Source organism: Lytechinus variegatus, chromosome 5, assembly GCF_018143015.1.
Source record: "Lytechinus variegatus isolate NC3 chromosome 5, Lvar_3.0, whole genome shotgun sequence".
NCBI classification, from domain to species: Eukaryota; Metazoa; Echinodermata; class Echinoidea; order Temnopleuroida; family Toxopneustidae; genus Lytechinus; species Lytechinus variegatus.
In genome coordinates this window covers 30,906,889-30,924,673 of record NC_054744.1, presented here as the reverse complement: position 1 = coordinate 30,924,673, position 17,785 = coordinate 30,906,889, and the positions used below count along the sequence as shown (strand labels likewise).

Genomic DNA, 17,785 nt, shown 5'->3' with positions numbered 1-17,785 from the left:
CACACAAAAGATAATGGAAAAATCCACATAATTACAATACTTTTCAACCAACTTTATTTCATTTTATACTTAGGAAAATATTATTTACAAAATGGCATCATTAACATACACAACTAAATAGCACAAGCATAAGTACATGCATGTCACATAACCATGCGTCGAGAGTTCATTTCTGAAAATCATTTTCCATTATATTGTTCAGAAGACTTCTTGACAAACTTAGTATATTATTTCTAAGAACATTTAAAAAAGAGTCCATTATTCATATGAGGGTATATCCCATCGAAAGATACATGTAACAAGAAAATGTTCAATCTCAACAGTTCACTCTTCACAGCAGCGAATCTGTCCTGAAGCCACACACTTGAAGACAATCAGGTCGTCTCTGACAAAGTGACACCTCCGGGCAGTCTTGCCCAAGTCGACAAGGCACCGAAGACAAGGCATGTCCTCGCGCAGAAGGATCGCAGTAAACGACTCAACCATAGGCAAGAGTTCGTCATCGATGCACCTCATAGAGAAAGTAATGCTAGCATGCAACCGCTGGAGGGCAGTCATCGGCAGGTCCGACAGGTACACAAAACAGGCCTCGGTGCTTCTGACGGCGTCCTCAACGCTCTTGATGACAACCTCGATCCTTGACGTGACGTTATCAATCCTGTCATATGATGAGCACGTGTGGACATCGGGGGACGGTCTCGGGTTGGTCGGGTCGGTGTCTCTGGGACGCGATCCGATGCGATGGTCAATCAACCGCTGGGCGTGCCTCAAGATGGCCGCGTCTGATTCCTCGGGAGTCATGAAGGTGGGCATGGCCTCGAAATCGTCGTCGTCACTTAGGGATATGTCGCTGCCGTATGCGTCGGAATCAGCTTCGAGTTCAATCATCTCCACAGCGTCTGCGACGGAGTAGTTGGAGACAGGCGAGACCAGGTGAATAGCATCCCGCTCTAGAAATAGGACGTCATCGGCGTCGAGCAGTGATGGTGATGATGTTGATGACGGAGAGATCGCTGGAGCAGGAGAATCCAGAGAGGAGCCGGTAGAGGATGCAGGGGTGTGAGTCTCGACGGGAAGACCATGGTCGGCTGGCTCGGTAGAGGACACTTCTAAAAAAAAACAATGAAAAGGAAACAAAAAGATTAGAGACATCATCTAAATATTTCAATATCTTGCAGATTGACACTAATGAAATACAAGAATCAAACACAAAAAATAGAAACATCACCTTCCTAATCTTTTGAAATATTCTAAAAAATGAAATAATCTTATCACAGTGGATTGAATAGATGAAGTATATAGCAGATCCTATAGTATATCACCATCACATTATACTTAAAATAGAGTTTAATATTTTGAAAAGTTGTCAAAAGATATCAACTGGAGGTGATATGCATTATTATCAATAGGGAGCCTAAAATCTGACAAGATTTGACTCTTTTCCATTGCTTTTTCTTTAAATGTAATTTCATTTAGTGTTCGAACTCACCACCATTATCAATGATCTCTGCCTTGTAGTAGCTACGTTTGTAGCGAACTCGAACCTCTTCGCCCACACTGAGATGACCTCGTTGTCGAACTCGACTACGAGAGACCGTCTCTTCCATGCCGCGGTAGCGGGGTGGTTGAAGCCAGCGGACCGTAACAACAGCGGTAGGCATCTTATTTAGATTTCGACGAAATGAAGCGGGACAAATAACTTTGCGAAGAAGCGCGAATCAATCAGCAGTGATGTTAACTCGACCGAAACGGGGTGTGATAATGCGGAGCGGTCACTGCGAACGGTCAAAGCTGCTTGATGGGCAGCCTTAATTCTAATTGGCCGAGGGTTCGGATCTATTGAAAACTTTTGGACCAATCGCGGGCCATTTCAAGTGAACAATGAAGTAACACCATTATAGCAGCCATCCCATAATACGGCTTAACCACGTTTCCGCTCTCCAAGACAGGAAAGCCATCATGCACTTAAAATCTATACACCCTACCCTCTCAAGCTTTTTGTAAGAAGAGTAATTATGACACCCCACAGATGAATAAGAATGTAAATCCGATTTGTAATTTTATTTAATAACCTCATCACTCATATAGGCTACGAACATTTTGTTTAAAAATTCAACATGCCATCATTACAATATTCAATAATGGATAATACTGGAACCAAATGTTTGATTATTCATTCTTAGTATTATCACATTAATTATGAATAAAATAATCAAAACAACGATCTTTTGTATTTAACTGATATCGAGTTAAAATGGCTTGCAGAAGAGGGATTTATTATTTTCATAGTCACACGAATTATATTTCTATATTTGATTGAGAAAAGACTGCAGGTTCCCGATACTCAATGCACGCTTCGGAAATATATAGGCAACGTATAAAAAAATTCAGTTTTCACTGTACCATAAAAAACGTTTAGTATGAGTGCTTTGATATTGTTTATAAGTTTAGGGACAGGTATATAGCACAGATACTTTTATTAACACCTGTTTTGTTTGATTACTATTTAAAAATTCTATGTCAATACTGAAAAAAAGTGATTGCCGAAAACAACTTTTATCAGGGGCGATGTCGCGTTTATGATTTTTTTCATGTGTGATAAACATGATGAAAGAAAAAATTGAAAGAAAAAAGGGAGTGAAATTGAAGATTTTTTTTGAAAATGGAAATATAAAATATTGAACCTTTCAAAATATTCCGGTGCCGAACCCTTCGGGTAAACAGAGAAAGAAAGGGGGGGGTCGCCTATATTGAGTAAACAAACACATTCCTTTTTTTATTTCGATGATCGAGAGAAAATGCTTTTACATGGCTACATTGCAAATTTACTTTTCAGCATGTTAATAATTTTACATGTATATAGAGTCTCAAAATACAATAATAATAACAGAAATTAATTCTAATTTGACTCTGATAAGATTAAATTTTATTTCGCTATATACTGTATAACCTCAATGAATAACCATGAGATCAACGCCTAACGGGCCCGATTATAACTGTGTCCATAACTTCCAACTCGGAGCAGGAAGAAGTATTGATAACGGTGTCACAGCGCTCCGTCAAAGAACAATATAATTCAAGCTCTTTTCTATTCCGTTCCCTGGTATTTTACACAAGCATACACTAAAGCCGTCCCAATTATCCCAATCAAGCCAAAATGATTTCAACCTTGATAATGCAAACAAAAACTAACATTTAATTTTATCTAATGTTAACATGACAAGTCTATGAATTGCTTTATTATTTTATTTATATTGTTGACAAATTGGGAGTTTATAAAGCGTGAAATAACGATATTCCAACATTTCTTTATTGCCTCCGAATGTGTTTACCAAAAATTCCAGCAAGTTACACAAAATATATTTCAACTGTATCTCTAAAAGTGTTGCTGTTAAAGGATTTGTTTAACTTCATTCAGGTTCTAAACATATATTTTTCTTGCAGCTGAAGCTGTACCGTAATCATTATTGCAGATTTTTTTTAGGTCACACAGGAATCACCCGAGATCTTGAAACTAATCGATCGCTTGAATATCACGGCTACAATAACACTTTGACGCAGTGTTTACTAAGTTTATTTTCATAAATAAATGATCTCAATAAAGTCATTAACATTGGATTATCTTAATATAATAATGCATATAATTTCTGATAAATAAATGTCAAAGTAAAAACTTGTTGCATGGGCACTTTTCTTGTTGGGGGCTGTGACTTACTGAGATGGCTTCACTCTTTTTAATCTAGAGCAATCAATGAATTTATTTATAGAAATTTTTAAATATAGAAATTATGAAAAGTATCAACATGTACTAATACCATTATGCATATTTGTGTACAAACAGAATATCTTCCTACAGCGTGCGCCATAGTTACTTTGATTGACAACACTCCCTTCCATTCCTGCCTGATCAAGACCACGGCCCTTCCTATTACTGTTCACTATTGTTCACTTTCTTTGTTCGCTCGCCGGCGATTTCCATTGGCAGCGGCGAGTGCTTTAATCACCGTTTGACCAATCAGCACGAAGATAACGCTGCGGCAGAAGCTTTAATCATTGCCCAGCCAATCAGCACGAAGACATCTTCGCGGCACGAGCTTTAATCATCGACCAGCCAATCAGAACGAAGCCTGGAACCGACTGCGGCGATACGGCTTTAATCATCAGCCGGCCAATCAAGACGGGGCTTTTAAAATCTTTATCGCTTTCAATTTCAACGATTTCAATGTGCATTCAAAGTCTATTATAAAATTATATCCATGAGCTATCAAAACAAAAGAGTTTACGTCTAAAAAAAAGGTTGTTGTCAACATATAGTTTGATGAAAATGTAGAAAACAGTAATTATAATCCTATATTGTATTGGATGTTTACGGCGCTAAACAATTTCAACACAATGGCTCATATTCTGAAGTCAGGTTTAACTAGACCACGGTCTAACTCTGTGCTAAAATCATGGGGAGCCCCCCCCCTCTAAAAAAAAAATCTGTTTATATTGTATATTTCTTGTTTGCTATGTCATTTCATTTTGCTCTCATAATGAAGAAAGATATTTCAAAATACTTCAGTTATCATTCCGAGACAATAAGGTGTCATAATTATGAGTTAACATTATTGGATGTGAACTGTTAGGGATTTGCATGTGCCCCTATTGTCCCTCCATAGTTCAATCCAGGGTTTAAATTAAACCCGAGGTCAGAATATGGACCTGCGACTAAATAAGTGCATGATACTATGTTATTTATTATGCAAAGAGGAAATTATAAGTTATTTCTATTGGCAAAATTCATAACCCCAAGAAACGTTGCCATTGTCAATACTACATTATGAAGTGAATACAAGAGTGAGTAAATTCAAACTAAAATGCGAGTCGCGTGAAAATAAATCTCAATGTCACCAGACCCAATTATAATGGAAATCGAAATAAAAATTCGTAATCGTTAGAAAGAAAGGTCTCAAACACTCAAGGTTTCAAATTTTCGATCAAGCAATTCTCACTAGGACGCCCAATGTCGGATTTAGCAGATTTCGAGAAATATAAATGAGTACCAGTTGGAATTAATTATGCAGATATACATGTTTTTAAATAAAACCATTTAGAAAGGATATTTACATTGTTAATAATTTCAAAAGAATTTAAAATAAATATATACCTTGCATTTAAGCTTTAAGGTTATCTTAATCGATGGAGATACATCTAGCTTATTCGAATTGATTTTTTCTTGTTTTGTTCTAGTATTACAATAAAGCACTTTGTATCCTTATTTTTCATTTTATGAAAATACTGTTTATCGGTAAATCACGAAGAAAATTCACACAGATGTTTTAGAGCTTTGAAACTTAAAGGGAAAACCTACCAACAGAAAGAAGAAATCCAACAAGCTTAACGCCAAAATCTCCTATCAAATTGAAGACAGTTATGGAATTTTAGAATTTCACTTTATACATCCGATTTTGATGACATTTTCGGCGTTGGGCTTGTTCACCACCCCGCTTTTTTCATTCAAATGAAATTTGGTTGGGGTGGACTTCCCATTTAAAGACAAACAAACTTAACTAAAAAAAAGGGGGGGGTTGAACCCTTATTGATTTTCGTACTTGATGTTATCGTACTCGATAATGTTTTGGGTATAATGATAAATAAAAGGAGAAACAGTACTGTCGACAAATGTCACTTTTCATTAGATAGTCTGGCACGCTTTTCCGCTTTTATGAATAGCTATCGGATCCCTACACATAGCGCGCCTAACGGGACCGGTAGGAATGGATTACTGGTCCGTATTCTTATCAAACGGGGATATTGGGCTCTAATCACAGATCCATTGGGCGTTATATCTCATTCCACATTTCCGTTTTTAATTGCTAACGTTAAGATTGTAAATAAGACCTCCCGTTATAATATTCAAGCCGTGAATTCCTGAAATAAGAATATCTTTTGAAATTCAAAAGGCCCTAATATTACCAGTAGTATTACCTCTTTGTTCACATTTTTGCTCTTCCAACTTGTTGATTTTGTAATCAATAAAGGAAATGAATATTTGAAGAGAATTTTGCACATTATCGGTTATGAATTTTTCTTCCAGAAATTATATTCTGAACAGATAACGGCACGATATATTTGTTGTTCCTTTTATTCAGTTTATATCATTTCCATAATAAACACACTTTATTCTAAAGTCGGGTTTAATTTGAACTCTAGTTTAAATGGTTAAACTATTATGGATACAGCCAATAGTGGCATAAATCTCTACACACTTAAAATGTTGGGCAACATAGTCCTGTCCACTGTGTTGGGTAATGTATGTTGTTAAAAAAATAATATACATTCTGGGCATTTATTATCCAATTTAGCAAATTTATTACCCAATTATTATTTTGTTTTAATTGCCTACTTTGGGTAGATTTTAACCAATAGTTGTGTGGACGATATGTTGCCCAGGGTTAGTTAAAAGTTTGGCATATTTTTGCCCAAATGTTTTAAGTGTAACAATATAATTTCAAGGTATCCCCTCATTTCTCTCAATTCTCTCAATTCATTCTTAACTGTATCGGAAGGATGAATAAGATAGCTTTTATTTCTTCACCATTAACGACCAATAGGAAAATTTAAGAAACATCCAATGTCAGGAAAATTTTAACATTTTCGGCTGTCCATAACAATATTTAGCACATCGTTGGACCATGGACTAAGTTAAACCCGACTTCAGAATAAGGGCCTAACGACTATATTTTTTGTAAAGCAAATTTCTTTACAAGTTTTCTCATGCATTTTTCAAACTCACATTATATTTTCATAAAAGTCATTACATAATTTTATACCGCACCTGCACCGCACCATTTGATCAATGAAGAACTACATAATGTACCTTTTACGAGGCCTCCATCATCATCAAGCCTAATCGCTCAAGATGGCGGTCTCCTGTATTCCTTTAAATTATCTTGTTTTGAAAAATGTATTATACATCTTGTTGGTATTTATTTACAATAAATATACTATATGACACATTATTATTTTGTTATATTTATTACCTTAATTATTGTAAATATGTATTTTGTAATTCTGATACTGATGTGAAGGCAGAAATAAATAAAACAATACAAATTGTAAACAGATCATAAATGTACCATAAAGTTAATTTAATCATTTTATGATGCCACGAGGTGAAAAGGGAGAGGAGGACAGAGAAAGGGGGATACAGTAAATGGGATAAAGAAACGCAGGAAAAGGAAAATGTGGATTTAAAAGGGGAAAATTAATAATAATAAAAAAAAAATATATTTAATCGACCATCATTCTTGGTCGAATCGGGTCACCATGTTTCATTTTCATTCTGAAGTGTAGCTTGAATGGATAATGTATATTTGTTGGTATTATTGTGATTATTTGCCTTTATTATTGCAAAACAAAATAAAGGTGGGCTTCGTGTGCCGAATATTTTCTTAATATTTTTTTTAAAACCATCTTTGGCGGAAACGCACCCCTACCACAGTCAAAAGGCAAAGCCCTTCCTCCTTTAAACCCATTGTTCTCTTCCTTTGTTCCCTCGCCTATAGCAAGAATCTGAATGACCGCGGTATTTGCTTTAATCATTGTTTGGCCAATCAGAGCGAAAGAAACTATGCGGCAAGAGCTTTGATCATTTTCCAGCCACTCAGCGCGAAGGAAGCCTCGCGGTATAGCTTTAATCACTAGCCGTCCAATCAGCGAGAAGGGAATGTCGCGGCATAAGCTTTAATCATCAACTAGCCAATCAGAACGAAGGCTCGCAATAGGTTATCATTCAATAGGTTATTGTAAAAACTTTTTGTAATTCGGCTCTGTGCTGTGATGAAAGCTTTTTTTTTATCTAAATAAACCATTTTGAATTGATTTTTTTTAATTCAGGTTTTTATCACGATTTAACGCCAATTTTAATGACCAAAAAGCTTATCTTCTAATAATGAGTTTGTTAAGCAGCTATTTTCTGTATGTAAAAGTATAAATTTGTTATGAAAGAATTTTTAATATCCTTATATACGGTGCAGCGATGTTTAATACAAACTCATCATAAGCGTATAAAAGCAAATATAAAGCATCATAAAAGAAGAATCACAATTTCAATATTTTCAGGAAAACATAATTTATGAAAAATAATAATAATCATGCTGCAGATAAACACAGACTGGCCCCTATTTTGAGATCCCTTAGTCAGCGATTTGATAATGAATACCCAAAATAATGTGACAATAATCTTGAACTGTCTGTCGATTTTAAATGATTTAACTCACTTTGACATTTTGATTACAATGTAAACACGTTTACAATGGCAATACAGTTGTATTCACCGTTCACGAATTAGAATGACCAACGTAAAAGTAATATCGAAAAGCAATATACACTGTAGGTATACATAAAGTTGTGATATTTGGGCTTTTCATACACAGTAAAAAAAAATATACAACGCTGTTTACTATATGAACCTTACAGTAATTGTTAAAACAGATTAAAAACAAGTGTTTAAATCTTAAGCAACAAAGGTAATTTTCAATATCTAATTTTCAATAAATTAAACATGTTTAAACGATTAAACATATATCGAAGGGTTCATATAGTAAACAGCGTTGCATATAATCTTAAACAGCGTTTTCTGTGTAGGCCTACCCTTTTAACAAACTTGAAAATTGAACCAATGATAAGCAAAGCACGCACACAAGATTTAAAAGTGTAGAGCTTGCTGATATTCCCGTTTTAATTCCATTCAAATTTTTGTTGGGGTGCACTTTCCCTTTAAAGACGCAAATTAAAAAACAAAAATTATAGCTGACCCTTATTTCATTTCGTACTCGATAAATGTTAAGTGTACTGTGGAATAAAGAACGGCATTTTTGGACACATGTCACTTTTAATTTGATAGTCTGGCAGACTGGCACGCTTCTGGATTTATGAATAGCTATCGGATCCTTACACATCAGCGCGCCTAACGGGCCCGGTAGGAATAATGGATTACTGGTCCGTATTCTTTCCTATTCAAACGGAGACACTATTGGGGCTCCATGCGAATAATCGCAGTCCATTGGGTGTTATTTTTCTTCGATCTCATCCCTCGTTTCCGTTAGTTATCATTATCATTGTAAATTAAGATATACCGTTATATATTCAAGTCATTCATTACAAACATTTCTGAAATAAGATTTTCTTCCAAGATTCTAACGGTTCTTATATAATTTATGTAAACGGTATTGACGCTTTATTTTTATTCAATTTCTTCACATCTTGTTAACGAAATAGGGCTATCTACGAACTTGTTCATTTCATTACCAATTCACGAAATCAATGAATTGAAGGGAATTTGCACATTCTCGATTATGAAATATCTTTTCTTGACAGATCTTTCATGAAAACTGTACATAATTTCCATGTTTTTGCTTTTATTCAGTTTATATCATATTCTTTAATCAAACACGATTATTTTATATAACAATAATTATTGTAAGCAAAATCTATATTTTTTTTACAAATCGATCAAAAGAATTATAACTCATTTCAAACTATCAGACTCAGATGAACATCAAAATTATATTCATGTAAAATACATAATAAAAAAGTAAAACTTCATTATTTAACTAATTTTATTTTGATGCCAAGAGGTAAAAACGGAGAGGGAAAGAGAGATAAGTCAGAGTAATTAATATAATGTAAAGAAACAGTATGAAAAGACAAGATGGAGCTAATGCGAAGCGGGGGCGAGGGGATAAAAAAACTAAAACAAAATAAATTATACTTTATCGATCATCATTCTTGGTCAAATCGGGTCACCAAATAATTTTCATCCTGAAGTTTTATTTCATGTGATTGGTTAATGTATAACAGTTTGGTGCTATTATGAATAATTATGAATTTGCTTTTTAATTCATATTGTTTCAGTTTATTATATAAATTGAATGAAAACAATTTGACAGAAGGCGGTCTCCTGGCAAAGGTTTTCCTGTTTTTACCCAACTTTTGCGAAAACGCACCCTTCCCTAGGTCAAAAGACAACCTATTATTCTCTTTCTTTGTTCCCTCACCTATAGCAAGAACCTAAATGACCGCGGTATTTGCTTTAATCATTGTTCGGCCAATCAGAGCGAGAGAAACTCGGCGGCAAGAGCTTTAATCATTAACCGACCAATCAGCAAGAAGGTAACGTCGCGGCATAAGCTTTAATCATCGACTAGCCAATCAGAACAAAGGATCCAAAATCATTCAGATGTCTATTGCCATTCAACGCCAATTTTAATGACCAAAAAGCTTATCGTCTATTAATAAAGAGGATGTTAAGCAGCTATTTTCTGTATGTAAAGGTAAAAAATTGCTATGAAAGAATAATGATTATCCTTATACGATGCATCGATGCTTATATACAAAGTCATGATCATGATCATGTGCATGGCTGATCAATGTCAAATAAAAAAATGAAAAATAAAAACATAAAAGAATCACAAGTTCCGTATTTTCAGGAATACATATTCATAAATTTAATTTTGCTGCTGATGAAAACTAATTATGGTGACTGGCCCCTATATTTTGGGCTCATTTAACCTTAGTCAGCGGTTTGACTATGAATAAACCAAAATAATGTGACAACAATCTTTAACTGTATCATGTTAAATGATTTAACTCATTGGACATTCCGAATTACAATGTATACACACGTTAATAATTATAGTTGTATTCACCATTTAAGAATAAGAAAAAACCACCGTAAAAGTAATAAATAATAATATTGGGTATAAATAAAGTTGTGAGATTTGGGCTTCCCATAAACCTACCCTTTTAACAAACTTTAACATTGAACCAATAGTAAGCAAAGCACGCACACAATTAAAATTTAAAAGAATGTAGGTGAATAGACATAGAAAAAAACCAGAATAAATACTTTTTAAAGGGATGCTCAAGGCTGAAATCATTTATACCTCAATAAATAGAGTAAAATTAACTGAGCAAAATGCTTGAAATTTCATCAAAATCTGATTATAAATAGCGAAGTTATTGAATTTCAAAGTTTAGCAATATTGTATTGTGAAAATGGTTATATGAATATTCATTAGATGGACTGATGATGTCACATCCCCACTCTCCCATTTCTGATGTTATTTATTAAATGAAAATAGTTTCATTTTTCATACAATTTGCGACTGATATGTCTCCCTTGTAATGGAATAAGTTGTCGCAATGAATATCTAATGCACTTAATCAGTTATTCCAATAATCTTGGTTCTTTATGGAAAAAACAACCTAATTTCATATAATATAATATAGAAGAACAAGTGTGGATATGACATCATCAGTTTGCTCATTGAATATGCATGAAGACATGCCTAGAACTTCACCGGAACGGTGCAAGTATATAAAATTCAATAACTTTGCTATTCCTTATTCCATTTTGATGAAATTTTCAGCATTTTGCTTTGTAAATTTTACTGTATTTATTTCGATATAAATATCTCTAGACCGGAGTATCCCTTTAAGACAAGTGGTTCTTTTTCTTTTCCGATTTTGATGAAATTTGCCCTTTTCATTCCATTCAAATTTTTGTTGGGGTGGACTTTCCTATTAAAGACGCAAACTTAAAAACGAAATCATAACAGACCCTTATTGCATTTCGTACTCGATGAATGTTAAGTACACTGTGAAATGAAAGAAGAACGGCACTTTTTGACAAATGTCACTTTTAATTTGATAGTCTGGCAGACTGGCACGCTTCTAGATTTATGAATAGCTATCGGATCCTTACACATCAGAACGCCTAACGCGTCCGGTAGGAATGGATTACTGGTCCGTATTCTTTCCTTTTCAAACGGAGACAATATTGGGGCTCCATGCGTATATTGGGTGTTAGTTTTCTTCTATCCCATTCCACGTTTCCATTAGCTATCCTTAAAGACTGTAAGATCTACCGTTATGTATTCAAGTCTTTTATCATAAACTTTCGGAAATAAGTTTTTATTAAAAAATCCAAATGCAATTTAAAGTAAAGTGACACCAATCTTTCACAACATTGCAAACTTGATTGTAGTTTACCTTTTAGAGCTGCAATAGGAATTATCTCATCATGTTTCTCTTTTGCTAAATTTCTTACCATTTACTAACGAAGTATGTTTATACTAGCTTGTTTGATTTTGTTATCAATAAAAGAAATCAATGTTTATTTAAGAGAGTTTCGCAAATAATTTATTATGAAATTATTTTTTCTTAACTGTTTGGGTTTATTTTAATGATAATGACGATTTCTTCGTTTTTAGACAAAAATAAAGAATAGAACATAACATTTTAATAAACGGAAAATGTTTCGAGGTGTCGCACCTCATCCTCAGCCTGAAAATTATTAACAGAGTCATTGGTATTTATACAGTTGAGATGTCAAGTGAAAAAATTTTAAGAATGTCTTCGTTTTTACTTTTGTAAAATCATATTATTTGCTCTCACGAACATATTCAATTTTCATAAGAAAATATATCTTCTTTTCACATTACATTTTCAAACAAACTTCAACATTCGTCACTATTAGGGTTGAGACAAGGGCTATCGTTTACACTTTTCAGAGGAAAGTAAAATGCATGAAGATAAATGTCTGTGATGAAATCCACATCAAATATTAAAATTTTTGCAATGCAATAACAAATGACAGCGACCATTTACAATAAAATTTGAATAGAGTCGATTCATTAAATCATCTCCATAATTGAGAAGTTAATTTCATCTTTTTCCATAAATAAGGATTTTATATTAAATGCCTATGTAAATATGAGATATTGCATAACTGATTTTTTTTTGTGAATAATCGCGAAAGATAGCAAAAAGTCTATATAATCATGGACCATGATATAATATAGATGAAGACGTGTAATAATTGCTGATACATCTATAATTCCAACATTCTAGACAATTATTAGATACTGAATTGAATTATTTTTAAGACATATACATAATAAATATTATAAGACAATTACTAATAAAGGCTGATTTCTATTTTGGGCGTCTTCCTATATAACTTTGATTGACAGCCTCAACCCCCCCCCTCCTGTTGAGTAAAGAAAGATGCCTATTCTCCCTGAAAGTATTGTTCGCACGCTTGACCGCGGCAAAAACTTTCATCATTGTCCGGCCATTCAACGCCAAGACCTCCGGCGGCATTCACTTTAATCATTGGCCGTCCAATCAGCGTGAAGAACGAAACAATGCGGCAAGAGCTTTAATCATCACCCATCCAATCAGAGCAAAGAAACAGCGCGTCTTAAAAGTAGTTGTTACTCTATTCAACGTCTTGATACTAAAAGATTGAAGAAAGTAACTGAACTCTCAATAATGATTTGTCTTAAAGCCAACTTCATTATGCAAAATTAGAAATTTGGTAGTAAGATATGATCATCCATTATGAAAATGATGCATCTGTTTTCCAATATACTGGCTGAATAACATACTGACTGATCAATCATGTTTATATTGCATTATCATATCAACGAGTAATATAAAAAGGAACGGGTCATTAAAGGTCAAGTCCACCCCAGAAAATGTTGATTTGAATCAACAGAAAAAAATCAAACAGGCATAATGCTTAAAATTTCCTCGAAATCGGATGTAAAATAAGGAAGTTTTGCTTATTTTTCATAAAAATGTTATATGCACAACTCAGTGACATACCATTTATTTTGGTTCTTTTATTGTTTTAATTATACAATATTTCAATTTTTACCATTTTTATATTTAGGACAAGTAACTGACAAATAAGATGTTGTAACAATGGTAATGCCACATGTTCAGGAAGGAATAAAACTTTGTTTCACAAGACAATGAGGAGAAAATTAGAATATTTCATATAATAAACTACATAAGAAACAGTGAGTGATATCATCAGTTCCCTCATTTAAATACCGACCAGGATGTGCACATAACTGTTATGATAATAATGAAATCAAGCGAAAGTTAAAAGTGTCACAACTTTATTTTACATTCGATTTTGATGTAATTTTCAGTGATATGCTAGTAAGATTATTTTTAACCCTCTTATTCAAATCAAGTTTTTGTTGTGGTGGACTTGCCCTTTAAAGTTAAACTCACTCTATAGTGTTTTGAGATATCATCCAATAAGAGCGAAGGATCAGCGAGTCTTAAAAGTAATTGTTAATCCATTTAACATCTTGATCTTGAAAGTTTGAACAAAATAAATTAACTCTCATTAATGATTTTGTTTTAAAATAATTTTCATTACGCAAAAGTAGAAATTTGTTAGCAAGATGTTGATAATCCATTATAAATATTATGCATACATCATTGTTTTTCAATAAATTGGCTGAATAACAAACTGACTGATCAATCATATTATTTATATTGCATTATCATATTAACGAGTAATATGCAAATAAACGGATCATTAAAGTTAAACTCACTCGCAGTGTTTCGAGACATGATTTATAATTTTTTTTGGTATAATAGGTTCCATACTGACTACTATAATGAGCTAATGGTTATTACGCTAATGACATTAATTTTCGCAAAGGGTGACCTGACGAACTTGACCATGAACGATAATTCTACGATATATGATTTATAATATTTTAAAGTGGTGATGCTTGCAATTTTCTTTTCGGATTTCAAACGATAATAAAAAAAAATAAAAAAGGCGAATTGATGTTTTTCTTCATTTTCAATTAAAGGTCTTGTTTTTTATGTCTTTACAGTGTAAAAAAATGATAAAATTGACAGGGTAAAATAATCCCTCTATATTAGAAGTTGATGTAAAATATAAAGACATCCCGGAAAACGTATTCCAATAAATGGCTATTTTGACAAACAATTTTAGAATTTCTAATTATTCTTCAATCCATTTACCTCTTTAATCGAATTTTGAAAAAAAATAGCGTTTTAACTTACTATTTTTTAATGGGTCATCTTTCGCATACCAAATGAAATTCTATTCCACTATTATTTTCACATGCCAAAATATATTTCTTTTTTCTTCGACTGTAGATGGCCAAAAGGCAATGGAATATGTCCATGATTGAAATAATGATAATGAAAGTAAAAATATGCAACAAGATAATAGGCGAGGACCATCCACCATATTGAAATACAGCGTTAACATTTATTATGCTACAGGTTTTTTCCCTGACATTCAGATTTTTATGTCGAAATTTGATTTGATTTAATGTCAGGACAGCCCTATTGAAACATAATGGTAAGAGTTTGACCATCATTCTTTTTGACAAACGTCAACTTGGATTTGACAGCCTCTGCTGTCCCGAGTCAATGAATGACAAGCAAGTCCCCTCTAATCACCGCACCTATAACGGGACCCGTTGGAAAGGAATACACGTCCGCATTCTATTTTGCTCATAAGGGAATACAACGCGTCACGCGGGCCCGCGGATAATCTCTTTTTGGCCGCTTTTACCCCATAATAATGCATTCTCCACGACCACGTTTCCGTTTGCCACCATACGCTACCGTTATTTTTCAAAGTTTTCTATAAGTAACCATATTGACATTTTACATCGAAGGAGAGTATATAAACAAAATCAGGGGCCTGATGGGAGGGGGGGGGGTGACTAAGCAAGAAAATCACAACTATGGTAATTTTCAGTTTTTTGTACACGTCTTTTTTGGGGGTGGGAGGGGCTTAAGCCCTCCACATCTGATTCCATTTACCTATATGTAAATGATTGATATGCACAGGAATATACTTTGATGCGCATAAAACTAGAATCGTCTGAGAGTCCTTAAATTTTATTGATTGAAAGTTCAACTTATGAAATGTTCAGTAATTAAAAACTTGTCAATGATCCTCGAAATAAGAAAGGGCGATATATTCGTCACTAAACGGAATACCGAAGACCGATTGATATGCCGTTCAATTAACAATATTAAAAAAGGTTTAAAGATAAGTCTGTGACATACTTCACTTCAAAGTTTCAAATGATTTGAATGAAATAAATAATGACCTTTCACAATAAAACCCAATGCAGTTTATTTTTTTTTCGTGGAACTTAACCAAACAGCCCCCCCCCCGCAAAAACCCAACTCACAAGAAGAATGCAGGAAAGGAAATCGTTTTGGTATCACAATATTGTTCAGTGATAGAGATGTACTTTCTTATAATTTATTATGTTATGTGATCCCGTTAATATTTTTACTGGCATGTATATAGGCAAATAAAGTATGTCATTGAATTGATCTAAAACTGTTTTTAATGTTAAAATGAAAATCAAATATGGAATTTAATCTTTTTTAATACATCCATCACCATCACTCATTATAGGCTAATATCTTTATCAGATGTTACCTAACTTTGATTGACAGCACCCCTTCCCCCTCGATCCCCAATCTCTCTCCGTTTATAAGAGAACGCCTTTCTCTTCAACTTATTGTTCGCTTTCTTTGTTCGCTCACCTACAAGTGACTGCGGCAGTAGCTTTCATCGTTGTCTGGCCATTCAAAGCCAAGACCTCTCAGCGGCAATCGCTTTAATCATTGGCCGACCAATCAGGGTGAAGGAAAGAAGCGTCGCGGCAAACGCTTTAATCATAGTCCAGCCAATCAGCGTCAAGTACGTAACACAAGCTGCCATCGCGGCAATAAAAGCTTTAATCATCGGCTGACCAATCGGGACGAAGAATTCGTTTTAGTAATTGTTGAGACTCAAAGTCTTGAAAAAAAAGCCAAACTCCAAAACAAAGAGTTTGTTGTAAAGCTACTTCATGAAGGTAAAATATGAGGGATTAATATAATAATCCATATAACAATCAAGCATATTTTTTCATCTAAACTATAATAAAAAAATATAACCATCAAGTCCGGTTATTGCTCATAATTTCTGCCAATAAAAACTTAATAAAATTGTATCAATTAAGCATGTTAAGTAGAGACTAAAGTTATATAAAATATGATATACGAGCATTCATGTTAAGGTGTATTAATCAATGAAGTAAAATATACTTATAATTTCTTCAGGGTTCGAATGTGTTAAAAACAGTGTATGATCCATTTATAAAATAATGGCAAAGTATTTATGTACATGGCTGCTGTCTCTTTACAAACCATTATTTTGATCAACTTGGTCGATATGATAACCAATAGGCCTAAATACTGAAGCAGTTCACTGGTTTCTTGAAAACATTCCGTGTCATTATGTGCCCATATCAGTAGGATGAGAGAACAAGTTTTCGCATGCACACACCCCAAAAAGATATATAGAGTACGAAAAAATAAATTATTTTAGTGAGTAAACTATGAAAATATGTTGGCGTGTTGGCACAATGATTAGAAATTTACATTTCTATAAATGAGAAAGTATTGTTATGGATACGACTGTTAATCGAAATGAAATTCACAGTCTGTTTTGAATACATGACGAGTATTTCAAGACAGAATGATGGGGGGGGGGGGGTTGAAAGACTTGGTATCCCATTTGACCAAGGAGTATGTGCAGATAAACTTCGTTCGCCGAAACGCCTCTTTGATTATTGTCGATTCTACTTGCCCCCCCCCACCCTAAAATATTTTTTTTTCTATCTTTGGCAAACAGACAGGAATCATATTGCTCTTTAACATAATTTGACTTGATGTCTATCTCAAGACTGCGAATCGAATCGTGTTCACTGATTAAAAAAAAGAAGAATGGAATTAATGGAAGAATCCATGCATATGCAACAAGATAATTATTATAAACATGATAAAAGGCCATTCGAATATGCACTTGCATGAAGTTGTTTAGGTCGAAATTTTGAATTTCTTTAAACAAAGTTCAGTGCATTGCATTTGAATTGCATAC

At 33.8% G+C, this 17,785-nt stretch overlaps 1 protein-coding gene across 1 annotated transcript; it reads right to left on the bottom strand.

Moving 5' to 3' along the window:
* Positions 1-35: 35 nt before the first annotated feature.
* On the bottom strand, positions 36-2,089 carry LOC121415917. Its single transcript, XM_041609311.1, has 2 exons — positions 1,490-2,089; positions 36-1,109 (listed from the first exon to the last, which is right to left on the bottom strand). The coding sequence occupies exons 1-2, from the start codon at positions 1,659-1,661 to the stop codon at positions 325-327; spliced, it is 957 nt and encodes a 318-aa protein (XP_041465245.1). The 5' UTR covers positions 1,662-2,089; the 3' UTR covers positions 36-324.
* Positions 2,090-17,785: the final 15,696 nt, after the last annotated feature.

Coding starts and splice junctions, on each gene's coding strand:
- LOC121415917 (XM_041609311.1), bottom strand. CDS start 1,661: ATGCCTACCGCTGTTGTTACGGTCCGCTGGCTTCAACCACCCCGCTAC. Junction 1,110..1,489: donor AGAGATCATTGATAATGGTG/GTGAGTTCGAAC, acceptor GTTTTTTTTTAG/AAGTGTCCTCTACCGAGCCA.